This window comes from Tetrao urogallus (genome assembly GCF_951394365.1).
Source record: "Tetrao urogallus genome assembly, chromosome: 5".
NCBI classification, from domain to species: domain Eukaryota; kingdom Metazoa; phylum Chordata; class Aves; order Galliformes; family Phasianidae; genus Tetrao; species Tetrao urogallus.
Window position 1 is genome coordinate 52850264 of NC_136818.1, and position 27386 is coordinate 52877649.

The 27386-nt window shown below is 46.7% G+C and overlaps 1 protein-coding gene across 1 annotated transcript in view; it reads left to right on the forward strand.

Moving 5' to 3' along the window:
• Positions 1-27386, forward strand: part of WBP1L (WW domain binding protein 1 like) — a gene marked incomplete at both ends in the record, with an annotated part of 48159 nt that overhangs the window by 19686 nt on the left and 1087 nt on the right. The window contains 2 exons of the mRNA XM_079535422.1: positions 16280-16382; positions 26280-26441. Coding sequence (XP_079391548.1) covers positions 16280-16382; positions 26280-26441 — 265 coding nt within the window. The remainder of the gene's footprint in view (positions 1-16279; positions 16383-26279; positions 26442-27386) is intronic.

Consider the following 27386-nt stretch of genomic DNA (forward strand, 5'->3'; position numbering starts at 1 on the left):
AAAACGCACATTTTTTTTTATGATGCTGTAGTAGAGGTGTCCTATGCAGGTCTGTTATTGTACTCTACTAGTAAGTGATATGCACAGTTTGGGATGCTGTATTTTAAGAGATGTTTAAGTTGGATATTGAAAAGAGAGTCAAACTAACATTTGGTCCCTATGGTCTTTGAAAAAAGTCTTCTGAAAGCAGTTTGAAGAGTAGGATAGCAAACACTGGTGCTTTAGGTATGTTGAGTCCTTCCTGGAGTAATGTGATGGACTGGGGGACTCCTGAGAAGCCTTCCCAGCTGATGCCTCTAGGATTGCATCTCGTCTCTGAGCAGCCCTGGCATGAGAGGCCCAGATTGCCATGTGGAGGAGGCTTGGCTCTGTCGGTCACCATGTCCTCCTCCGGCCCTGCTGCAGCCAGGGGAGTGCTCACCTTATCTGCTAGTGGAATAACAACCACTAATGGAAATTAGCTGGGATAAGATAATGCCCATTAAGGCAGGTTGTGCTGGTCAGTGTTTTGTCCTGAGATAAAGCTGAAATGAGTTTGTAATTACTGAGCATTGACTTTTGTTTAATAAAGCATGTTTATGCACGCTAGGGGAATGTACTTTGATGCCGAAGGAGTGACCCTATGGATAGCAGGACGGTATGAAGCAAGACAGCGGGGTGTCCGAGGTGTCTGCCCTCGGAATGACAGCGCTGCCTGGCTTGCAGGTATGCGGCCCAGATTGAGAACCTGGCTGTGATTGCAGGTGCCACCAGTGCTTCCAATGCTTGAGCGAAGTGCAAACTGCGTAATGTCAGCGCTGGAACTCGATCCAAGGGCATGGCTTCCTGCAGGCTGCCTGCTCCTTACGCAACACGCCTGTCCTGGGGCAGCAGTGCTGCTGGGCACCCACCCTAAGTACTCCCAACGGGTGTTCTTAGAGCTCTGCTGCCGAGATCTTGAGCAGCTTTCTGGCACTCTCCATGTTTTACGCTCAGGGAGTTAGTTGCTGCAGAAGGGCACAGCTGATCGTGGGAGGCACTGAATTTGCTTTGTGTGCTTGAATCAAAGCAAGTTGGTACCTGGAAACCCACGTTCGCATGCTCTGTGCTTTATGTAGGTGATGCTATCGGAGGGCTTTCCTGGTTGATGCGATCCCAAAAGCTCTCCGCTGTGGTTGGCAGAGCAACAAAGTGTGTAGGATTTTGGGGGGCCGTTCTTGTCATTTGACAACGCAAGCCAAACAGAACCTATGCTACTGCGGGAGAAAGGTTAGGCTTGCAAGTCCTGACATAACCCCTGTCTGTGAAACGGCAGAAAGACTGGAATCTGTACTTAAATATATACTGTGTTGGTTTATTTATTCCTCATTTTCTGTTTATTCCTCATTTCAAAAGAAAGAGATGAGTTCGCCTTTCTTCTCCAGGCACTCAGAGAGCTCCTTAACGCAGTAATTTGGGATAGAGAAGCTGAGCATGTATTTAAGATGAGGCTTTCTGAAGTGGTTTTTCCCCAAAGTTTCGTGTTTTAAAAAATTTCTAACAGCAGAGGTTAAGATCTGATAGCTCTCCTAGTGTTTTGTCTGGTGATTTAAAAGTGATGGCTTTAATACTGTTGTGCTGTGATCTCTTAAATGCTTGCGGTATTGAGCTTTCTTAATAGCTAAACTTGTGGTTTCCTTTTATTCTTTGCTTTGGTTGTATGAAGATACATGTACACAACCCTTAGTGCTCTTTCTTCTGGAGAGCCAGCAGTGCTGCCTTGTACTGGTCAGTGGGAAGCCTTCCCTGCCTCCTTGTGCCTCAATTAAACCCATTGTTTGTGGCTATGTACCGCAATGTGTGATCCATCACCCACCGATCGATGGGTGGAGGTGCTGCTGCAGAGCCTGGGTGCCAAGTCTGGGGATAACAGCTGAAAAGCACTCTAGTGCACATCTGTAGGGCAGTTTGAGGACATTCCTTTGCCTCAGCACAGCCTCTGTAATGCTGCTCATGTTACATTATCGAGCCATAATAGCAGGGTGCTGGGAAAGAGGTGGCTGCTGATGTCTCTGTTTTTCCTGAAGGACTTCCCAGAAGATCCCTTCTTTTCACAGAAAGATATGTGCTGTGGAGTAATGGTGCTCTGCTGGAAACAGAAACTTGATTCTTTGAGCTCAATTTAGAAAACCTCTTTATTGTATAAAAAAGAAAAAAACAGCTGAGGAAAACAGGACTGCGGGGACTTTTGTGAATTTGTTCAAGTTTTGGCAAACTTAGGCTCTGAAAACACCAGTGAACTTTAGAAAGATCTGACCGGGCTGTGTAAGTGACAGATATCCCAGCAAAGCCTTATGCAGTGAGAGAACCTGACAAGGCACAGAGCTGGTTAAATGGCCAATTAACTGCACCGCGTCTGAAGAAGGACCTGAGCATGTCTGCCATCAGGTGCCCGTTTGACAGTCATCGCTGAACAATTTTCTCTGGCTAATAAGAAAAGTAGCAGAGGTCAATGCTTCCTAATATGCAGGGATGCCATCCCTTCAAATTGCATGCCCCTGTAGACGTGCAATTACAGATTGCACATAGCATGTACTTGCATCCGTGTGGGTGTTTGCCATGCCACTGCACCTACACCTGGTGTGTGGGGCCGGGCTGTGTCTGCGCAGCAGCATTTTGCAGAGTGGCACTTGAGAGGGGGGTAACAACGTAGGGACTCGTGACCTCTCCTGGGTTTTGACTCCCTGCCCATGCTGATGTGATGCAATTCAGCTGATCTCTGACCCTCTTCTCCTGCTCCAGACTTCTGTCTTTAGGCGTATCTTGGTGATGAAATGCCACATAACCTTCTTTGTTTTCAGTTCTCTGTTTTTGTGAGAGATTCTTTTAAAACACATTTGCAGGTAGAGAAAGATCAAGCCCTGCGTGATCTGCAGGGCTTGTTCCTGTCGTGGTGAGGCCCAGCAGCAGCAGTGCTGCATCCCAGATAATTGCTCCACGTCTGTACCTATCCTTCTTATTGAAGACTCATACGTTCAGACTGTCTGCTGGCATAATTGCCTTAGACCCTGCTGAAAAATTCATCTCCTAGGACCCTGGAGGGTCATTTGGAGCAGCATTATTCTATGAAGTCTAAAGGCAATAGAAGAGCAAAAAAGGAAAGTAACCTTGGAATCGATGCTAGTCTCCCCAGCACTAGTGCCGTTAGCTTTGGCAAATCCTTTCTCAGCAATAAAGCCAGCTGCCATTTTGGCATCAGGACAAGCAGACTTGGCATCAGCCCCTCTGGCACCAAATGCACGCTTCGTGGGAGCTGGCATCAGCGGTGTGAAACAAGGGTAAGACCCAAGGGAAATGCCAAGCAGACATGAGATGAGCACTAAAAATAGCGAGTTGCTGTCATTTGGAGAGAAAACAAATAGCACCCCTAGGAGGAGGGTGTCTTGAGATTTCCATCAAGGTTATGCTGGTAAGCAGCTAGCATTAGCAGCTTTGGAACAATGCTGTCTGCTGTGATGATGTGACCAGAGGCCAGGCACCTGCTGTATTTTTGGTACCCACATGGTACAAGACGCTAAAACAAGAACAGACTTACCGTCTTGATCCCACATTTGGGGCATCCTATTACTGTCTGCACTCTGTCTTCAGCCTGCTCTGGAGCATGGTGTCTCCTCTTGAGCCCTTACCAAAGGTCCTGTTTGCACACACGAGCTGAAGGAAAACAAGAGCAGTGCTGCCAACAGCAAGAAGCCTGGCGGGCGTCCCTGTAGCACCCCGACAGACCAGCCCTGCTAGAGACGGCTCGTCAAATGTGTAACAGCTGATGCCCTGCCCTGCCCTGTGCTGGCTCTGAGGGAGGAGTTGGCTTTCCTATGATTTCATGGCCCACTCCAAACTAAAGCTGAAGGGTGCCCAAAAGCTGGAAGCACTTGAGGGACAAAATTGACCCTGACTCCACTGAAGCAGGTAATGTCGTCTCTAATAAGGCAATTCTATCTCTTTACTCCCCTCCACCTCAGTGGCTCATGACTTTAAAACTTTTTTTGAGGCCTCTGGGCTTGCATAGTAGGCCTGGGTATGAAACAGCAGTCATACAAAATAACAATGCAAATAGTCTTTGGCGTTACCACACGTTGGCTTGGCCGCAGCTCTGCTGCTGGGAAGAAGTGCCTGCTGGACCTGTGGCTATCATTTTCCCCTCCTCAAGAAAAAAGCAGTGGGAAACAAGGTCACTGAGGGCTGACAATTTCAAGCTGTGCTTCACAAAAACTATTTTGGTCCCAGGGAAGGAGCCTGGGCTTTTCACTGCCGCTGCTCTGCCATCAGCTGAACAGTGGGGCTGGTGGTGGGGCTGGGACAGCCTGGATGAAGCCAACTTCTGTCTCCTCTGTTGGGTGGGTGTTGGGGAGGGCTCCTCTTGGGCATCCCCTGCCCCATCTCAGCTTCCTGCCCTTTCTTGTGGCAGCTTAATGCAGAAAGCAGCTTCAGAAAAGGGATTGCTCTCCACCACGCTGAGCATGTTTTGAAGTGCACAGCCTCTTCCTCCCTGGTTAACCAGTTACTTGGAGACAAAGCGCAGGTGACAGCGGTGAGGTTGAAAAGCAGTGTCCCTATTTGCTTATCTAGACTGAGTAAAGCAGCAGAACTGTCTTGTGCTTTGAAACCACCGAGCTGACAGAAGCGGCAACAGGCTTCAGGGAGAGGGACCTACCCAAGAAGATTCTGACCACTGTAAGCCCCTTGTGCTTTCTTTCGATTTTCTTTCGATGTGCACATCAAAATGTATTGATCCAACAGGTCTTTGTGCTTCCTTGCGTGTTTAAATGTATTGAACAGTCTGGTTGTGGCACTGGCTCACAAGTCAGTTTCCACATGTGCAATGTGTTTTGCTGGTGTTGCTCTTTGTTCTTTCTAGCAATGAGGAAGTTGGTTTGGCCTGGGAAACATTAAATACAAGTAACTTTGGTGTCCTCGTTTTGTCTTTGAACTGCATACAAACTGGAGGGGAACCCAGTTTAGCCAGTTCCAAAATAGTGCCAGTAGACACAAAGGATCTGGAAGGTTTATCAGGACCATTTATCCCCTAAGCAATAGAGAAGATACTCTAGGTGCTGGGAAATGCTCAGACTGGCCTGTTCCTATTGTCTGGAATTTTCTAAGACTATTCTTTGAAGACAGAACCAGTGCTACACATTACAAGAATCCAGTGCACCCACTCTGTGTTGGAAAGCTGTGATCCTTGCTGCTGTGTCAGAGTGGGTGAGTGGCCCTTTGCTCTTCAGGAATTGGTGACCAGTGGGCAGACTTTGCAGGCAGAAATGGTCTGCAGGCAGCTTTACACTGCCCTTCTGTTCCGATACTGCTCATCTCCAGATAACTCATCCTGTTTTTGCTAGCAAACAAATCCCTTTAGAACTTACTCTGTCAAAGCAGATGGAGCTTGGTTATTCCTGGATGTTATCTTACTGAAAAGAGATAGGGATCTGCTTTTATGTCTTCCTATACGCTGTTTTTTCCCCCCCTTTTTCTTTATCCCAAAGCCATCTCCAGGATGGGGAAAGATAAAGTCACGCTCCTTCAGGTTGCTGCTTTCACACATTGTTTGAAGTGCCTGGCAGGTCTGTGCAGTCTCAGTTCTAGCACCCCAGGCTGTGGAATGACTAATGGAAGCAGATAGCTGATGCTCAAGGAATGGTGCTGTTAAGAACACAAAAATAACAGTGTCCTGTGGTAAATGAAGGAGCTCTTACATACAATTGTTCCACCTTCATGGTCATCCTGTGTATGTATAGCTGCACTATCTGATTTTTTTTTAATTTTTTTCCCTAGAACTCTGATATTGAAGTTTGAGGGCATACTACAGACTACCCAGGTTTACTGTTCCTCCAACAGGACTCCAGCAGTGAAGCCACTGAGACTAACATTGTGCTTCAGGCTTGACAGACTGGAGCTGCACAAGTTCATTTTTGTTCCGATCATGTTGTCATATTTGGATCATCTAAAGGTCAAGCTATCTTTCTGAGGGTGTCAAAATGGATAATGCGTCTTGCTGGGTTACTAACCGGCTCACAAACTTGTCCCATCGAACACTGCAGCAGTTCTACGATGGGCCAAACAACTTCCATTGCCTACCTCAGTAACAGTGTAAAGCCTAAGTCTGTGTTGGGTTGCGAAACTGTCACGGAGCATCCTTTGTGCATCGTGTTTGGGGTGGGTGGCATATTCAGGAGAGCAGTCCTACTGATGAGTAGAGCTCGGGCTTTTTGTTCCCTCCTTCCCTCTAAACTGCAGTGCCATGCACTCTGATGTGCTGAAAAAGGGTGGCTGGTGGCTGCCTAAGCAAGCAGATTTTCAAAATAATGTTGATCCCTTCACATGTTCTTACTTCAGCCTTGACTTTTCAGAGCCCTCATGTGATTTATTTACAGAGAAACTGTAAAAACTTGTGTTTGCTCTGTTCGTTTTATCTTTGATAAACATGTGAGATATGTGGCCTTGCAGATGTTAAGCTCCAGGTTCGCGTAAAGGAAGTGAAACCCATGCTGAGCTGTTGCTTTCATTAAAATAATAATTATTTCAGCTCTACGCACTCACAAGCAGAGGGCAGTAGAAAATTGGAAGGGTTTTGGAACAGATGATGAGCAGATGAAGGCTTTGGGAAAGGATTTTGCATTAAGAGGAGTAGGAAGATTGATATCTTTCACAAGAAGTTAGCTAACAAGTACGGACTAATGAATGGGTGAGAAGATGGATGGGGACTTCTGTTCCCACCTGGTAATATTATGAAAGTCAGATTAGAAGGTGGTGAATTCACTACAGAGAAAAGAAACTGTCTGTTCATAACTGCTGCTTGTGCAGCTCATGGCTACTAGACAAATCGTTGGGGTTAGGGCTTCAGGTTTAAGAACAATAAAATAAAAGAGGGTAAAAAAAAAAAAATGATAGCTCTTGGAATACTCAAAGCAATTGCAATGGTAAGGAGAACCTATGTTTTTTGAAAGACAGTGTGTCGATCAGGAATCAAAAGGGATGAGCTAACTTGCCCAGCTGCAGGCGCTGTGAAGGATGTTGCTGCTTTTCCACTAAGGCCTTCGTGACTTGTCTTAGTTCTGGAATGAAACTTTGCTTTTTGAATAATGCTGGTGAAGAGCAGGTTGTTAAAGCTGGATTGCCTCTGACTGAGGCATTCGGAAGTGGCTGCGTTGGCTCGGCCCCGAGATCTGCCCAGGGCCCTCTGGCAGCAGCCAAATCGGGTATTTCAAAGGACAACATGAGGCCGCAGAAAGCTGCCCTTTTATATCATTGGTGTTTGTCCTCAGAATTGGAAAAGCAAAAGTTGAAAGTTTAATCTAGGAAGCACAAGAGCTGGAAAATCCCGTTGCCTAACTGATGGTGGTTCATGCTGATGTTTTGTATCTTTCAGGGAATTGCTGATATGCCTATTAGCAAAAGCAGAGATATGCTTACTGTAGACAGCAAGTCTCTATGGTGGCTTAAAGATAGTGAAAAATAGATAATATTTATGACATCTTCACAGCCTTATTGTATGGGTACGCCCAGCGGGGTTCTCGCTTGGGGCTGGGAGGTGGTGGCGGTGCTCAGGGAGGACTTCTGGCTTGAGGACAGCGAGTGCTGCTTCTGGCACTGCTGCAAACTGCCTGGTTTCAGAAGTTGGAGAGGCCAAAACCAAAGGGAGTTTCCTCTATGCTGAACGTTCCCTGTGGTGCTTGGTGGGGTGCTGGCCTCCACGGGATGGACGAGGACAGCTGCTCATTGAAGAGACGCCCAAAAAATAGAGGCTGCTGAGTGTAGGTAGGAAAAGGAAGTTAAATTTAGATTACCTTCTGCAGTGTCATCTCCTACCTCAGTGTGGAACTTGCTGTACTCCTTGCTGGGGAGAGAGGATAAACAAGAAATGCCATCCTGCACACCAGATGATGAATTTGTTTATAAGGCTTAATTGCCCCTTGGCACAGCAGCGTGAAATGAGCTCTCTCAGAATTAGAAACCGTTGGTGGGTTGGGGCTGGTCGTGCTCTCCCTGGAGAGAGGGATTAAAGTGCCTGTTGTCACCTGTCCCAGGGCACCCGATCCCAGTGGCAGTGGAGGATCACTGCCCATGGCTCTATGGGGCCAGGGCTGGGTCGGGACCTGAGAGGGCTCAGAAGCTGTGAGGACACGGTATGGGACCGTCTGGAGATGCTCGGATGAAACCTGCTGCTCACCAAACAGCGAGAACATTCAGGCGTTTAACCTATTGTGGAGGAAAAAGCTCTTTTGCTCAGCGAGCTGTAGTTCCCAGCGGGGACCTGTCGGCATCCAGCTCGCAGAGCCCGGCCTGCTGCCAGCGTCCTGCACCGGCGCTGCAGCTCCTCTGCGTTTTCACCGGCACTGCCTCAAGGTTCAGCTTTTTTTCTCTTTGCTGTTTGTTTCAGAAGTGCCCGACCTGATGTCATTTCCACCCCGGCTGGGCTGCGTCTGAGATATGTCACGGGGAGTGGGAGGAGGAGGAGGGGGAGCCAGCGAGTGCGCGCCGTGCCCCAGGACCCTGTTTACTTTGCATTCCCGGCCGAGGAAGCCCTGGTTTAAATAGGATCGGAGGCGCGGGCTGCCCACAGCTGAGGAGGAAATGCTTGCTGCGGGGCTTTAAATTCCTGCGTTCCCATGCGCGGGTGCAGAGGATGAGCCTGCAGAATGCCTTTCCTCTTGGGTCTCAGACAGGTAAACGGGCTTGGTGCGGTGGGCGCTGCTTGCTCGAGGCTGTAACTTGCTTTATTTTATTTTATTTCCCCTTCCTGCATTAGGAAATGATTTTCAGTTCCCAGAGCCCTACAGGAGGCATTTCCCCATCCGTAGCACTTATCCGGGGAGCACGGCTGCTTTTTGCTTAGTGAGGAAGGAGCAAAGCAGTTGTTTGGAGGAAGAAACTCCTGTTCTGGTGGTGGTGTGTAGGGCCACAGCAATTTGTGCCTGGTTGGTTTTTATAGATACTTTCCGCAGTTCTTAATATGAGATTGTGTATTCGGTGCCTGAAAACTTGTGCCAAACTTTCTTGCACGAGCAGTATTTTGAGTGTTAAACTGCATTTAAAAGAGAAGCAAGTTAGGCACGTGTGTATTCTCTCTCTCTCTTCTCTGATAAAGGTCACCAAACAGAAAATGGCAACTTTTTGCTACCCGGTTTGGTGGCTTTTTAATTTTTCAATGTGAACAAGAAGCTTGGGTAATGTCGTAGCTGGGCATGGAGGGGAGTGAGAAACGGTAGCAACTGGCCAGCTGCTCCCTGCCGGAGGAGAGTGCCAACTATTTGTTCTTGGGCTGAGGGAGAGCAAACCCTTTTTTTGGTCTGGGAGGCACGTCTGGAGGGGAATCTTAACTGTATACTCTCTCCAGCGCTGCTGGGTTCTGTAATCCACAGTAAATAGATACTGCATGATACCAGCGTGCTGCCTGCAGTTTCTAAGGGGGCTTTAAAATTTCAGGATCTGACTGCAGCACGGTTGAAATCCCAACTTGCTGTTGTTTGGAAGGCAGTATGACTTAACATACTGCTGAGCAAACAGTGCTGTCTCATTTTCCTTATCAGTTCAGTTTTTGGTGAAATGCAGCTCCCCTCCTCCCTCCCTCCCTCCCAGCCTGCTGATCTGAAAACAGTTTTACATAAGAAACTACCCCTAGCACAGTGACCTTCTGTTGCTGGATGCAATAGCTCTAGCATTTCACTTGTCAGTACTCGGGGCAAAGGGGCTTTCCCTAAAAACCTGGGAACTGAACCGAGGAGGGAGATGGAGACACAAAACCTAAACAACTTTGGGTAACTCAAGTTGCAGCCAGCACAGCTGGCTTAAACACTGAGAAGGCTCCAGTTCCACAGGCGTGTTTTTCTCTCAAGTTCCTTTCTTTAAATGAACCTTTTCATTTTGGGAGGATATTTGGCACGATTGAGGTGCTGCTTAAAGTGCAAAGCCAGCAGTGAGGTGCTCTGCTGCCTGGTTTGCTTGCACTGCTCACAGCTGTTTATCTCGGAGTGCTGGATGGTACTTTTCTGTCTGCTTGCAACTTTTCTGCATAGATACAGAGGCATTTACAGGAAGCAGAAGAAGGTGTTGCCTCAAGAGCAGTTGAGCAAATCTCTCGACTATTTTTATCCACCGATGAGAGATCCAGTGGAAATGAACTGCTTGAACTTCAGTTTTAGATGAGGGGAAAAAAAGTATTTGGGGCCGTGTCCTTCGTGCAGATAGCAATAAGAAATTTCACACTTCTAAAATGGGGAACAAAAGAGTTGGTAGCGAATAGTGCTGTTTAATTAAAAGCGTGGGAGGAATTCAGGAACATCTCGTCACGCATCCGCCTCTATTGTCTCTGCTGTTTGCACTCGGACTGTAAACCCTGGGGTGTCAAGAAGGGCTCTGCTGTGCTCCTGTTCCAGGGCACCCCTCTTCCCTCGGACCCATGGCATTGCAGCTTGAGTGGACCCATGGCTGCTGCTGATGAGTGGTGGAAGCAGTATTTTGGTTTGGGTTTGTTTTTTTTTTTTCAGTGGGGGTGATGTTTAAATGCCTTTGACGTCAGCACAAAGTGGGTGTCTGTTTAAAGCTCCCGCCCCAGGAAGCGTGGTGATGCAGGAGCTCAGTGATCGTTTTTAAGCACATATCCTCTTAGAGCTGCAAGTGGAAGCTTGACTGCATCCTTCTGCTCCATTGCAGAAACAACAAAGGAACGGAAGGTTAAAGTGTTGGATGCTCAAGTTTTCTGATTTTTAAATTTTAACCGCTGGATGGTTTTGGTGTTGTCAGCTGTTTGGTGGCGTGAAACACCCAAATACAACAATCTCAGAGCTGTCATTTGCTGGAACTGGTGTTACTGTGTGACGCCAGCTGCAGCTGGGAAACTTCTGCTGGGGCATGAACACTTTCACATGAGGTGTGGATATGGCAGCTCCCACAGCCTGAAAGTGAAACCTGCCATAAACAAAAATGAAAGCAGCCCTTCTCAAAGTATACTGGTGTGTTGTCGTGTGTGGGAGGGCAGCCTTCCTTTAGATGGTTGGAGTATTTCTCTGCAATGAATGAGTGCTACAGACCGATTTGTTCTGTAGGTAAAGGTTGATGAAACCTCAGAGGTGCTGCGTGCTGTGTGGGTGAGCATGGGCGTGTGTAGGGTGCCTTATGAAGCAATGCCTGGGCTTCATTTATTTTCAGCCCAAGCTGTCCATTACAAGGCGGGCTTACAGGGATCTGCCTGCTGTCGTTCTGCCAGGGGCCGATACCTGAGGTTCCTGCACATCACGGCAGTCAACACTGCTTTCATCTTCACCAAACTTTGGTGCTGTGTTCAGTTGGTTGCAGCTAGTGTTGGCCCAGCCCGATATTTTCAGCAGCTCATTTTGTGTTTGCCAAACAAACGCTGGTGACAGTGTGCTAAGATACCAGTAGTCACTTTTGTCACTCTGGGTGCTTAGGAGTATATATGGTTCTAACACTGCTTGCGAGTCACTCTAAATACCTGGCATTTGTGCACTTTCCTGCAGGTAGCAGAACTTGTTTGAGTTCCATCTTTCACAGCTGTCCTGGCAGTGGCTGAGTACTGGAAGGCAAGGGTCTGTCAAGACTTTTTTTAGTAGCTGCTTACTGCTGCGGTCCCATGAGAGCCATGCGGGCAGGAGGCCTGGCATAGCCAGAGCTTGTGCCCAAGGCCCACTGATGCCAGCAGCACCGTGCCCCAGGGCGGGTGCCATCTTGGCAGGCCCCTTCAGCCTGCTGCAGCTCTTTTCCCTATGGCGCTCGGTTCTTCACCCCTGGCATGCCGTTATTAATCCTCCTCTCTTACAGTCCAGCCACTAATTGCTGTATGCCCTGACACATCCTGAAGCTTGGAGAGGAGAAAGTATTAGCGTAGGCCTAAAACCTGGCTACCCTGTCAAAGAGAGGAATGGCACGGAGCCTGCTGCCAGGAGAGGCAAGTCCAAGTGCTCTCCTGGCTCTCCGGATGCCACCGGGGCCAGGATGGATCGATGTACCCTGGCAGGGCAAATGACACAGAGGCCATGCACATGCAAGGTGCTCATATTTAAGGTAATAGAGGCTGGATTTCTGTGGAAAGGAGAGACAGAGCAAAAAGCTACAGTGGTTATTAGATCTCAGCAGTATCAGGCACTCCTGGTTTGAGTTACCTGGTCAGTGCCAGCTGAGGAGTCATCTTTTGTAGGCGGTTCATGCCAACTATGCACTTCTGAGCGTGGGCTGCGGTGTTTATTGCTGCTGTTGCACGTATTAATTTTCAGCTTGGAAAATAGCCACGCCGGTCTGGAATTTGCTCATCTTCATCTTTCTCCTTTTTGACATAGCAACAGTGTTACCAGGCCAGGTGCTGCTTTTTTCAAAGTAGAAATGTGTGTTTGGAAGTTCCTTGATTCTTTGAGTGCAGTAATACTGCACTGCCAGTCATTTCTCCTTTCCCTCCATTCCATATATTGGCTTCAGATGCAGTAAATCGTAGCAACTACAGGCATTAAACCCAACCGTTTAGTTCTGAAAACCGCTACGAAGTCAGGTTACCTCCTTGGTTACAGTGAGGGGCAATGTGGGCAACTTGCAGACTTCCAGGAATGCCTCCTGTCTTGATTGTGCCCCACGTTTTGACCTTTAATTTGTCACGTAGACCTCCAGCAGAGGTCCAATACGGAGCTGGAAGGTGGAGAAGGTTGCTGGCGCTTTTCCCTGATGCTGATGTTAGTGTTTGCTGTGGCTTCAAGTCTGTCATGTGCTGCTGCCTTGAGTCCTCTTCTACCTGCTGCTTCTGGACGTTTTAAGTATTATTTGTAAAAGCACTTGACAGCGAAAGTGTGCTGCCGGCAGAGTTGGCAGCATTGTTGTGAGTTTATCACAAATGCCAATGTATCGACAGTAACAAAAAAAGGAGTAAAAAAAAAAAATCATCATCTTGTGTTTGTATGGAAACACAGTTGCTTTACAGAGTTTGTGTACCACAAAGGAAAACTAATCCAAAACACCAGATTTAGAGTATGAGCACTCTCCAAGTGCGCCAAAATGAGGTCTTCCCAACTCGATGAGTTCCTTAAGAATTAGGATTTAACAAGTGGCTGCTGTTAGCCTGGGTGGGGGAATGAAACAGGCTTTAGGGCAGAGTCATCCAGAAATCTCTTGCCTTGAATGTGCATCAGAGATTCTCTGCAGTTTCCCAGATATCGGTGTCAGCTCTTAGGATAATACCAGGGAGGCAGCAATGCACAGGCAGCTCCCAGTACGTGCTGCTTTGCAAGACAAAGCCAGTTCACTCCTTGAAATTAGCTGGAGTTCTCCTAGCTTTGCAGGAGGGAGATAAGGGATGGCATGTTCAGGCCTCTTAGTTGTGAAACAGGAATACTCTGCTCTGTTAGGTCTGAGCACACAGAGAACACCCTCATGTAGACACTGCTTAGTAATCCTGTCCGGAGGCGTCTGCAGCTAGCTCAGCAAGGGCTGGCGGGAGGAGTGTGCCTGCATGGGCAACCAGAAGGCAGACAGTCCTTCTGCAGGGATGCCTGCGTCGGAATGCGATAGCCACCAGCTGCTGGCTGAGAAAATGCTTTAGGAAAGAAACCTTCCCGCTCGGTTGTTTTTGTAAGGCTATCTTAAAAAAATAAATAAAAATCTTTGTAGTACTTCAGTGTAAATTCCACTCTGCAAAGAATGATTTTTAAATGATCAAAAGTGGTGCTAGATGGCAGCTAGAAATGACAGCAAGCCAATGAAGTGTAAGTGTTCCAATTTTGCTTTTATAAGATTTTTTCCCTTCCCATATGTGTGTTATCTGTAATATTACAGTTTCAGTCCTGTGCCTTGTCTGTGGCTGTTGGTGTGAAAGAGGAAGCACAAGCCCTTGTCTTGTTCCCAGGTGACACTTAGACTGTAGATAACTCTGTTACTGATGTGTCTTAAGTAGTAACCCTTTGGCTGCTTATGACAAAAAGAATGAATGGGAGAAGGAAGTAAAAAGTAATGCGACAGTGATAATAAGAAATGTGCAGGATGGGATTTAATTAGGAAAAGAAGCCTAATCAATGTGCTTGGCAGTAGGTAGAGGATTCCTGACAAGACATGGTGCTGCTTCTTGGCTTGTGAAACAGTGGATGAAAACGTACAGGGGCTCTTCTTTTTGCACAAATTATTCTTTACCTGAGAAGGGAGAGGAAAAGAGGCTGAAACACTTGATGCATATGAGGTACCTGTAACTCTAACCCAGTGCTCTCCGAACACTGGAGTTTCTATCTAGTATCTTTTTCCAAAGATTTGGTGCCTTTCCCCTTTATCTCTTTCCTGTGCCAAGATGTGTAACCTGACGTTGGAGGTAGCTGTGCTCTGAGCAGGGGCTTGGACCACATGACCTGCTGGGATTCTTTCCAAACTAAATTATCCCTGGATTCTGTGAAACACTTTGGAAACAAGTTCTGGGTTTGACACGTGGAACTGAATCTGGCTGCAAGAAGAGCTCCCAGCCACCTGCTGGTCTCGATGCAGGGCAGCCGGCACTGCGTCCTGCGTGGGCTTTGGCAGCGTGGCTGGTGGCCAGCACCACATGGGCTCTGAAACCTGCGGCTGTCTGATCTGGGGGTGTTGAGAGCAAACTCTGAGCTCATTGACAGCTATGGGTGCTTCCATATTAGCAAGAAAGAGTATTTCTCTTGGTCAGAGTGTAGAGAAACTCTGACCAGTAAGCCTGAGTTCTGCTTCAGGTGGGAAAGCAGGATGTTGGTTGACCCTGCGTCTCCAAAAGCAGACAGGAGAGCCTCTGGAAACACTGGTGTTGATACAGGTTGCTGCTGCCAAAAGACACCATTATGTTCCTTCTTGTTAGTCTTCTGAAGCAGGCAATGCAGAGTGGAACAAATTTTGGGAGGGAAAATAAACACAGGTGGTCAAGGACAGATCGGTTGTGATGCAAAGGGGATCCTGAAACGGCACCGTGGGACTCTGTTCTTCCGCCAGCCTCGCATGACTCATTTACTAGTTCAGCATCGATCCTTGTGTGTCACAACTGTAAACCTCAGGTGGTGACTTTCTGGCTCGTGCACTATCAGTAGGATTGCAATTTTGCAATAGGAACTTAATTTCTCAATTTGGCTGATGTGAGAGCCAAAATCTATCACGTTCATCTGTTGCACTAACTCTGCAAAGCCAGCAAAAGTGAAGAAAAATGTAAATAAACCAGTGAGAAGATAAGAGACTAGATGTTCTATTTTTTTTTTTTTCCTGACTAAGATTACAATTTTTGGAATGAATAATGTGCCTGAAATGGAAAATGCTACGTTAGCTCTGCAGTGCCTGCTAAGAGTTGCTGTAGGCCACTGTGATTAGAGATGGAAAGCTACTCCTTACTCTATATGAGAAAGTTTCTACTTTTGATGTATGACATTTTAAGACAGAGTATGAAAAGTTTGCTTTAGTTACCTGCAAAGCAGATGTGCTTGCAACATCCATGTGTTTTAATAAGGTTTGTTTTCAAAGAGAGATGTTTTGTTTCCTAACTTCCAGGTTGCCCCACCACCTGTTAGAGATGTACACACCACGATTGTAAAGCACTTCTGTTTTCTTGTGTTTTGTACTTTTTCCCACCCATGTTTCCAGACTAGTAGGAAAATGAGAACTCCTGGGGGGGGGGGACTGAGACTTCACAGCAAACTCCTTTTCCATCTTAAGTGTCCTGAGGACCTGCTGGGTGACACGGTGCAGCTGATTTGGCTCCGCTCCTGGACTACTTCGCTATTCCAGGAAGAAGTTTTACAGGAATGCTGATCTTACATAAAGCATATGGCTAATTACGAGGGATTCATTTTAGATTGGAATCTTGCAGGAACATAATGTAATTACCATTCAGATCTAAATGAATCCAAGCAGTCTTTTCTCAGATCATAACATTCTGTTTATGATGTGCTTCCTCCACTCAGCATTCAGCCCCAGTAACGCAGTGATACTGTTTAAAACAGAGAATAAATGATGGTCCATCTACAAAAGAATGCCTTGTGCCCAAAGCATGATAACTGTTAAAAGGAAAAGACTGATAAGAAAACAGCATTGTCTAGATGCTAAAGCAATGTAACTCAGGAGTTATTTAAGAGAGATAATGGGTTTTCTTCAAAACTGTCATTTGTGGGACGTATTCTTTGCTGGTCCCTTGAAACGTTTTAATCTTTGTGTATTTTAAAATTTCCCAAGACCATAACTTGTGACTCTTAAAATGCTTGCAGATTGCTGGGTAAAATAAATTACATTTCAGAAGATACTGATAAAACATCTTAAAAGTGTGTCTGTTTAATTTTAGGACAAGGAAACCTGCATGGGTGTCAACAATCAAAGTTACATATGTGAAACGGGCCACTGTTGTGGACAGTCCCAGTGTTGCAACTACTACTATGAACTCTGGTGTAAGTCCTTCTGTTTTGTATGGCTTCCCTTCCTAATCTGCATGGCTGTCATACTGCAGGTCTGGCTTGTGTCTTGGGAATATTGTATTCAGCTCTTGTTTTGCATTGCCATTGCATTTAACTGCAATGCAAACTGGAGTTGACTCAGTAAAGCAAGGGAAATAGGACTATTGCAATGAGCATTGCCTTCTTTTGGGGAGTAATGGGGCTGTCTTCGCATGTTCATGACTGGAAATTTGTTGTTTGGTATTCTTGCTGGTTTGGGCAATACTGGTCTGGACAATAGCGTTGGATGTGGCTGAGGAAAACGCACTTAAGGGAAGATGTTCATATGCACAACTCTTCAGTTTGACACACGCACAGAATTAATTCAGTATCTTTCTTCTTACTGTTTCAGTATTTTTTCAAGAATGACAGTTTATATCTGATTTCTCTCATTAATGTTGTCCTCTCAAGGAGAAGGGCCAGGACCTCTATTCTCCAAGGAAACATGGTGTTGGGAGCACAGCTCTGGGGGCAGAATGGGCCTGGGACAAATTCTGTGAGCTGGCAGTAGCTGAATGTGGTCTGCTGTGAGGAGCATGCATTGCCCATCGCAGGCTCTCTTATTTCCTGGGCGTTTCTGCAAAATCTGGGCTTTAAACCTACACACTTCTTGCTAATGGTTATGTGAACTTCGTGCTATGCGTGTAGAGAGCAGCAGGCAGGTCAAAGCAGGCCAGCAAGGCTGATAAAGAAGCTGAAGGGATAGGAAAGTAAAAAATGCTGAAGTTTCGAGGCAGCCTTTGAATTGTGCCTGGGCTGACGGTGTCTTCCTTTCCCAAGGAGGAACCATGGAAAGTTGGACACCGACCTTGACTTGCTGCAGTACTGCCAGAAACCAGGGCTGTAAGAAGGCATTTGTCCTCCAGAAACTTGGAAATAAGGAACTCTGAATGTTGTACCCCCATGTTAGAGACTGGTGTTATCTTCCTACTATATCCCATGATATCTTGTGGTTTTTATGTAGCTGTTCTATGTACATAATTCCTCTGCAGTGCCAACAGTTTCAGTTTCAAAGTAGTTTGTGGAAATGTATTATACATACAAAGAGTGTCACTTAGCCTGAATCTAAGGGCGGGAATAGCTGATGCTTAATCCTTTAATCTAGAAACATGCTTTTACTGAAGTGGCTGTAAATTAAGCAGGACTGTAATGGCCTTGCTGAAGACATGTTGGGTATCAGGGTGTTGTGCCTGGCGGTGTAAATACAAATGGCAGCAGCTGAGTGCTCTGTGGGCTTTCGACAGCAGCTTTACATTCAGAAGTCTCCAAGCAGTTGCGGGAATGTTTTGGGATGGGGTGGGTAACCCTGGGGACAGCCGGCTGGGATTTGTCTGGACCAAATGGGGATGCGTGGACAGAGCAGAGTTGGGAAGGTCAGACCCTGCTTTGGACTTGTGTGGGTGGGAATGTAGAGGAAGAGGCACATATCCAAGGGCTTAGATGCTCTGTGGCAAACAGGATCTAAATTGAGCAACAGCATGGAGTACAGCTGCACACTGATGCTTGTTGCAGAGTTGCCATGTTTCTCCCCTGTACGCCTTGAAAGAGGCTTAATGGAACTGCATGCAAACAATAGTCAGAACAACAGCCCCCTGCCATTCTAATGAAAGGATGTTACTTTAACTGTCTTTGTTTTCTCAACATGGCACAGGCTTTTAGATCTGACAGTGTCTGACTGCGTCATAAATGGTTTTGGAAGGTGAAAACAGCTTTTGCTAGGAGGAAGCAGAACATTTCAGGCCTCTTTCTAGGGCAAGCACACAAGCTGCTTTGAGATCATGGAATGAGCACATTAATGGCACACACTGATGAATGGTTCCTTGGGGGAAATGGGTTTCTGTGTCGAGTTTCACGTTCCTTCTGCATTGTGGAGAGCATCGTACGTGGCTCTGAGACAAGGGCAGTAATGCAAACAGGAGACCTATTCTCTCAGGCTTTCTGCAAATCCGGGCAAGTGCCCAGCATCGATTTGCAGCTGGTTAATGTTTTCAGGGCTTGCTTTGCCCTTATGTTTGTCAGGAAAAGGTCTCTGGGATGGGGGTGGACGTGCAGGGAGGAGCACGTCCTTTTAAATGAAAACTCGTGTTGTAGAGCGTGCCACCACAGCTTCAGAAACATTCTCTTGCTCCAGAAATTGTGGAATATCTTCAGTTTATACGTGTGGTGAGGCATCCTTAAGACCTTTGAGGTGAACAGCAACGAGAATATATGCAAATAGTCTTAATAACAAGCAATAGCGAGGAAATAGATTGGCTTTGTTGAAGTTAATAGTACATTTTGGTTAATGAACAGTGAAGTCAGCAGCACCTTTTAGGTACAGCTTCACACTTGTTGTGTTGTAATTTGATTTTAGCCAGTGTGTGCATGCACTGAAGTAACTATTTTCAGAAGTTTCTCCTTTGCTCGGAAGCTCCCCTGACCACCAGTGCCTGGAAAAGGCCTTCTTGCTCGTCCTGTGAAGTCCTGGATATTTTACTGCTTAGTGGGGAGAAACAGAGGAGGGTGGCATTTGAAATGGAAAAGAAAACTCGTCTGGCTTTGTTGGCTCTGCCTTTTGAAATGTGATCCTGTCTTGCGGCCACTTTGGAGGATTTCCTATAAAAAGGATCATTTTTTCCCTGTTTAAGAATTTGAGGGAAGTTTGTCTTTGAAAATGGCTGATCTCAACGTTTCTAGACAGCAAGTAAGGTTATGGTAATTATAAACCAGTCCTTGAGGGCTGTGGAATAGGATGCAAAATCAAGGTATTATTTTGTTACGGGGTGGAGCGGAGGAATGGAGAACATGATATGCCAAGCAGGTGGACAGCCTGTGTTTAAAATTAGATAACAGCTCAGTTCAGATTCCCACCAATCTCTTATTAAAAAAAAAAAAAAAAAAAATTATGGCTCTGTGTTGCCAAATAATAAGATTATATCCAGGTTTATGTTTGTAGGACTAATACATACAGGTCCTATTAGTTCCTAGCTGAAGTTTGGCAGAAGGTAGCCCATGATGTGCGGAGGGTGCTGCAGGCACTGAAGAGAAGAGGGTTTACAGTTGCGAATCCCCACCTAGGGGAAGCTGTCCTTGTGGCTGGTGGTTGCACATTTTAGCCTAACAATTTCTTCTGGCTCCCCAGAGAGGTCACAGTACCCAAGGAGGAGGTGGTTGTGGTCTTGGGGCAGCCACTGGATTTTGCTTACAAGTAGTTTTTGTTCACGTCCCTTATGATGTGCTTGTGATTTACAAGAGTTTTCTGTTGCTGGCCTTTGTCCAGGCCTAATGGGTGTTTTGATGCAAAATGTTCCAAAATGGCACTTTTGATGCTGGAAGAAAGGAGGTAATTGAGGACTGTAGTTACTGTGTTTTGCAGGTTAAGAATTAAGGCTCAAATGTTCCAGATTTTCTGAAGTTTATGCCTATAGTGTGGTTTGAGAACCTAATCCAGATCTCCTGACATCCATCTTCGTGTCTCCCTTACCCTGCTGAGGGGCAGCACAAAATCAGACGGCTCCTGAGGCATCAAGCACAGCAAATAACACTATGGAAAAGTATTTTACGTGGTGCAGTTGGAAGAGCAGTATGTGGTGCTTGGGGAATCGTGGAGCGTGGAGACGGGCAGCTGCAGCCCCTTGGTCATTGAGGTACCTCACAGCAAGCTGTGGTGCTGAGTGAGGATTCACATGTGCCTTATTCTGCTTCGTTTTGGCTGTGTTAGCAGTGACACTAAGCCCTTCTGTTTCCAGTGAAGGGAAAAAAAATCATCTTGACTGTTTGGGCCTTAGTGGAAGGGTTGTACGGGAAAAAAATGTTCTGTTTGCAGGCAGCACAGTTGATGTTTTTGCTGATTTTGAGTGTTTTGCTCATCTCTGCACGCTTCCCTTTGGAATCTCTAGACAGCTCTTTTCCCCAAAAAGTGTGCTGCCAGAAAATGTTGGCAGGGATCTGCTTAGTTGCTGAAACTACAGCAACTGCTGTAACACGTACATGTTCCAGGTCAGCTTCATAACAGGAATTTGTTCCCAAAGACTTTGCTGCAGTCTCCAAAGCACTCAGTCAAATAACATCAGTCCCGTTTTCTTTCTAACCCCATGTCTTCAGTCTAACCAAGTCCTTTTCTGGAGGGGGTTTGCCCTGTTCCCCACTTTTCTCCCAGCCTCCTGCATGGCTCTCCTTGCCCTCCCTTTCTCAGATGCTTCACTTCTTGCTGCTGTTATTCCTCAGCTGATGTTTCAGCCATAACAACAGTATCTGCAGATTGATTGCCTCAAGTGCAAGATAAGCAAGAGATTTTTCTGAAACGCTTTTTTTTTTCCATCTTTTTTCATGGCAGTGGAGGTATTGTGTATACTGGCTGCTACTCTGAAAGCTAGAAACCAGCTGTCATTAATATCCATCGTCTTTAGTTGGAGTCATCAATCTGGGGGCGAGTGAGCAGAAGCTGGAGATGTAACTTCAGTAACTTTTTCCTGCAGTGCTATCAGGCTGGTGCAGCCGTTCCACTAACATAAAACTGTCACTGAAAATCAGTCTTTCCCTTGTGGCTCGTTGATTGAGCAGATGGGTTTCAGCCTGCTCTGGTTCCCCAGGACCAGTTAAAAGCACAGTTGCACACAGCGTCGTGCTGGCACAAGAAGAGTTGGAGGAGGCAGCATGCTGTGTGAAACAGACGGGCGGGAGAGGACCGCATTGCTCGGCAGCCTTCTTTTTCCTGAGTGTCCATAGGCCCGTGGCCTGGATCCCCATCTCACGTTCTGGAGCAGCAGCACCGACTCATAGGGGCTTATGGCTGAAGAAGCAGGAGGTGATATGGTCTCTGTGCCAAGGACACCGTAAAACCCACGTGCAGCTGAACTGTGGTACCGGTTAAATGTCTCCTGGTCTTGATAGTAGCGCTGGCCCTAGGAAAGACAGTTTCCTCCCAGCCGTGGCCAGCTGTGAGGCCACTAGTTGGGAGATCACATTTTCGTCAATGAAATTGTCCCACTTCTGTTGAGAACCAGCTCTTGTGAAGCCAAAGCTATTACCCAGATGCTTGTCAGGCAGACACAAAAGCACTTTGCAGTATATTTTGGCTTTCTTTTAGGGGACTTCCTGCCAATAGAACAATGGCATTTGCCCAAGTTTACCATGAACTTGAGGGCAGATTTCTCTGTTCCTACCCTTAGAACGCTCCAGAAAACGTGTTTTCCATTTTGCACAGGATAAAAGGAGCTTCCCTTTATGGGACTGCTGATGGCAGCATCTCAGGCAGCAAGCACAGTACTTGACCTCAGCATCAGAATGGACACTGCTCTTCACTTTTTTGTAGGGAGGGAATGCTCTGTTTCATACTCAGGAGATAGATAGTTTATTCTTTATTATTCTTAAGTTTGGGCAAAGCTGTGGTCTGGTTAGTGACCAGAAAAGTTTTCTCACAGCTCTAAGCTTGATGTATTCTTTCATGGCTGGTAGAATGTGCCTCCAGTGGATGGAGACACGCCATTGGACGGGACATCCCCATTGGATGGGACACTTTTCCCAAGAAAGCTGTAATCATCACAGCCTTCTCCTTCCTGAGTGTTTTCTTTGCTTGTGAGCAGTGGCTTTCCTAGGAAGTAATTCTGTTCTCAGGTCTTTCTGCAGTTCCTGTTTTGGTTTCCTGAGCTTGATGCTCATGGGAAGCTTGCAGCTTTTCCCTGAGCCTGTCTGATGCTGAGTAAGATGCTGGTGTTTTTTCTGTCGTATTTCTTTGAAAGCTTTTGATGCTCTGGCAGGGAAATCTCTTGGCAAAACTCAGCTCCTTGGCTGTGTCTGATTCACTCTTTGCTTGCATCATTATCAACCCATTGGCATCACCAGTGAATTCGACGGAAGATAGAGCAGCACTTCTCAGTACTCAGCCTTTTTGGGATCATAGTGCGTCCACTTCTAACTCTTCCATAAACCAAGAGCAAGCCTAAGATTGCCTTGAAATCCAACAGTCTGCTGCTGCATGTTTAGCTCCAAACTGATGCTGTGCTGTTATCCACCAGTGATATTTTTTTCTCTCTACTTGTCATCTGCCCCTCAGACTGCAGTGAGTTTTGCTCCCCATGATCCTGACCTAGTGGGAAATGCCAGCTAGAGCTTTTCTCTCAAATCAGACAATTTTGTGACAAACCTGGCTCAGGATGCCTGCTGCCTCCCAACGCTTTCTCCTTTTGCAGTGACTGCCACAATAGCCCAGTGCAGTATAGCTGAACACAACTCATGTCCATATGGGCAGGAGGCACATGTGAAAGAGCGCTGGCAAAGCTTTTGAGGACAGTGAAGACAACAAGAAGCCCATTTTTATTGAGCCTTTAGAAGCCCTTTCTTGCCAGACTTCTGTTGCCTTTGCACATCACCCATTTTCAGCACAAGGCAGGGCCAGTGCCTGCTTTGCCACAAACCAGGTATTAGCTTGCACTGATGCTGTGCTCAGCCTCCACATTTCCTGTTCCCGTCGTGTTGTCTTTGGATGAAATTTAAATTTCCCTTCTTCCCCTCTTGCCAGATGAGCCGTGTGTGCACGGGCCAATGCTCTGCTCAGTTTGCTCCCTGCTGCTAGTTTGAAGCCAAACGTCGCCAGGTGTACAAATGCACAGCTCAGCCCTGGACATATTCACTGTTCTCTCCATACTTTTAGACATAATATTTACACTTGGCCGTTACACGTAGCTTTATTTCAAACAAATGACTGTACTATATATTTGCTGGGCTTTTACAGTTTTTCTGTTCTGCAGCCAGCATTGCAGCTGTGCCCAAACTTCTGGCTAGGGCATGTTATGGAGCCTTTTATGGACTCCCAGCACCGCTCTGGGCGTGCAACCAGACCTGCTGCATCTCCTGGCTCTGGCTCCTCTGCTCAAGCAACAGGTGAGCAGCTCACCACCTATATTGTCCTGTTCTGTTGCTTCCTCCATGCTGGGAAGGCTTATAGTCCTATGACACAGGCATGCCGCTGCCTGACAAAGTGAGGGAAAGCCCATAAAGAGGAAACCAGGAGCCAGGTGGAGCAAATAGATCTGGGGGCACACAGCGCTGACCCGTTGCCATCACCCAGGCAAGTCCTTGGGTGTGTGCTGAGTCAGGAGTTGAGTAATTCCTCGAAGCTCCAGGAAGTGTTGGTGGTTAATGAAACCAAGCAATAACGTGGTATTAGTGGGTTCTTTTTCTGGAAATTCCCATGAAAAACACCACTTTTTGTGCATTTGTGGTTGCGAGCGCTCATCGAGACCCTTGGCACAAGGATGGAGGTGTTGTTCCTGGCACCGTGACCAGATTGCAGCTCAGTAAATTACGATCTGTTTACTTACAAACGCCACCTGCGGTTTCAGTAGGATCCAGCATTAATTTATTAGCCTGAACTGCTGTACGCTGTTTACAGAGCTGCTGAACGTCGTCTTGCGAATGGCTGAGCTGACTTTGACCCCTTATTCCGAGCTTGTGCACCAGTTTGTCTGCAAAGCATTTTGGGATTTGGAATGAGTAGAGAAGATTTCTAAAGAAATACTTTTTAAATCCACTGCATGCAGGCTTGGGTGGGAGCAGTTATTCCCTGCAGAAAAATTCGGCTGCTACAGCTGAGATTGCTTAACAGTGGCAGTTCTCCAGAACATCTTGACTAAGTGCTGCTTGCTGCTATTGCATCTAGAGTGCTTGGGAAAGGACATGAATAAATGTGTTAAAAATCAGCTATTTTCATAACTTGCTGAAATCCCTGGATAGCTGGGTGTAATTTTCCATTGTTTTTGAACGGATGATCACGGATTGCTCTTTGAATATAAGGAGTACTGAAAGATGAACTGCAGGCCTGCTTTGGCACATGGTGACGTGCTGTGCGAGTGACCTGGTTTCCATGAGTTGTTCTTGCTTCCTCGGCCAACGAGAGCTGAGGAACCTTCCCTTAGCAAGAGCTAAAATATTGGTGGGACTCTTCAAACTGCGAGACAGCGACTGCAAACCACAGCATGGAATCATAGATCATTAAGGCTGGAAAGGCCAGCGAGGTCATCCAGTCCAACCATCAGGCCATGCCCGTGACAGCTCTAGATCATGTCACACATTGCTATGTGTCTTGAACACTGTCTTGAACCACTGTCTAGGGACAGTGACCCCACCACCTCCCTGGGCAGCCTGTGCCAATGCTTCACCTCTCTTCCTGAGAAGAAATTCTTGCTACTACCCAACCTGAACCTTCCCTGGCATGGCTTACGGCCGTTACCTCTCATCCTGTCTGCCTGACCGGCTTAGGAGGGAAGGGAGGACTTCAGCAATCCCTGGAAAACTTTCTGAAAGCTTTTGTAGGATCAAGGGGCGTTTGGAGGGCAATAGACATCTCTTTGCTCAGTTTGAAGTGAGTGTAGAGGGCATCTCAAGTGCTTTTTTTTTTTTTTTTTTTTTCCCTTTGCTTCTATAGAGCAGAGGTCTGGCTTCTTCCTGCCCTTCTTCATAGGGCTGAGCAGGCTGGCTAGAAAATCTGCCTGGGAACCTTGATTTCCAGCCAAGCATATAAAAAAAAAATTAAAAAGGAGCATGCAACACCTTAATTTGATAGCAAGTTCTGATAAATCTGAGTAGGAGACAGAATCTGGTCCATTAGGGAAGCAGGTTGTGCAAGGCAAGGGAGAGATTTCAGTTTGCTGTGCCAAAATAACGTGGGGATTTGGGTTACGACACAGGGAGGTGCAACGTCCCTGCTCAGAACGCCTGGAGGCACAGCACCAACTCACCTCCACCAGCGCGGGGCTCCGACACCAGCAGTGCAGGTTGGCTGCACTTTGTCCTGAGCCAGAGCAGTATTCCTCTCGTTCTTCACATTCCTCAACTGTTCACCTTTCCCCACCCAGCTCTTACCAAAGAAAACATTTCTAATCCAGAAGGAGATGCTGGTGACCTGGAAGAATTGTGATGTTGGGCTAGAGGATATTATTAGGGCAGGTTAGTATTGAAGGGTGGAGTGACCATGTTGGAAATGGGCTTTAGCATTGGCTTTGCGTGCTTGGGAAGAGGAAGCTGTAGCTTTTTTGATACGTCTCTGAAACTCATTGCTAATATATGGCAGCAGGGAGGCAGCTTTAAAGGAAGGGGGGTTTCTTGGTGTGTTGGCAGGACTTGGGCAAATTGGGGAAGTGCTCGTTTTAAATTTCCTTTCAAAGAGCACTGTGTGTCCTGTGACCATGCACAGAAACCAGCCGCGGCCACGGGCAGAGCAGAAGTTGGGTTTCTTGAGGATTCAGGGCGAGGGGCTGGATTAATTTAGTTTTGGATAATTTAAGACATTGAATACAAAAATAAGTTTTAAAAATATTTTGAGACGTTTATGTAAAAGGAGTATGTTTTTGTTAAACATAACAATGTGGGCTAGAAATTAAAGAGCAGTGCAAACAAAAGGAAAATGTAGTGCTTGGGGTTTTTCTCTTCTTCTGTGGTTAATCTGCAGAATGTCTTTTGTGTCTTGATTATTATTTTGAAACCAGTGTGGCTGTGGGAATCAAATTCAATGGTAGTCACTGATCGGCTTGTGTTTTTTTTTTCTTTGCCAAAAGGAAGAATTTCCAGTGGGTGGATGGGTGGATGGGTGGGTGGGTGGATGGATGGATGGATGGATGGATGGATGGATGGAGGAGGAGCCTAAGCTCCATATTTTGCTCCCCTAGAACTGTGACTAAAAGACACGCTCCATGCTGTACCAAGGCATGTACAAAATTACCAAATCCTCCCAGAATATCAGTCAGCCATGCAGAAGCCTCCCGGTGCACAGAACCCAGACTTTCTGACAGTTGTCCCAGTTGTGTTTGTCCCAGTTGTGTTTCCTGGGGTTGGATGTGGCTCTTCATTGTGATTAACCCTGCTCTCCCTCTGCAGGGTTTTGGCTGGTGTGGACCATCATCATCATCCTCAGCTGCTGTTGTGTTTGCCACCACCGCCGCACCAAGCATCGTCTGCAGGCCCAGCAGCGGCAACATGAGATCAACCTGATTGCTTACAGGGAAGCCCACAACTATTCAGCCCTGCCGTTTTATTTCCGTACGTACCTCACATCTCTACCTGGCGGTCATGGGGAGCAGTGGCTGGGCTCAGCAGGAGGTGGGGGCGGCTCTAAACTTAGGGCATAGAATGGAGGGGACATGTTTCAGCTTCTGAATGCATCTGAGCCCTCCTAAGTCTGGAGTTGAACAACACTGGCTGTAGCACGTGTTGAATCCACCACTGATTAGGCTGTATGTGTGCAGCGACCGGCTGGGTGTCTTCCTGGGAAGGTTTTTAAAATACCTCCTTCAGGATGCTCCTCCTTTTCAGCCTCATTGCTGCACTCATTGAACTCTTGCCCCAGCAGTGCTCTACTCCCCAGTCCAAAGGCTGTACAATTACACATGGAAAACTGCAGTGCTGTCTCTAAATGTTTCCATTATTTAAGCCCGTTCTGTCTGTGGAGATTATTTTGTTGCCTGTTATGGAATAAATAACATCTTCCTTAGATTTGAGGTAGCGTAAGAACAGCAAATTAGCTTCTGTTGACAATACTGCCAATTTATTCTGGCCGCACCAGAAAAGCACCAGAATCCAGCACTGAAACAACTATAAGCCCAGCTCCTAAGTTTCTTGTCTCTATATTTATGCAAAGCTCTGTGAGATTAAATCTTTGTTCTTTAAAGTGGAAGTTCAGCTGAGAAGGCAGTGCTGGAGGGGGCTGGAGGGGAGTTACCTCCCAGCTTGTCCCTCCAGCCAACACATGCTTTCCCTTGAGGAGTTTCATGGGGGCCCTGTTGGGATATCGTAGAATCATGGAATCATTAAGGTTAAAAAGACCCCTAAGATCATGCACTCCAAGCATCAGCTCATCCCACCCGTGCCGACCAGACCACATCCCCCAGTGTAACATCTCCATGGTCCATGAACATCTCCAGGGACGGTGACTCCACCACCTCCCTGGGCAGCCTGTGTCACTGCCTCACTGCTCTTTCTGAGAGC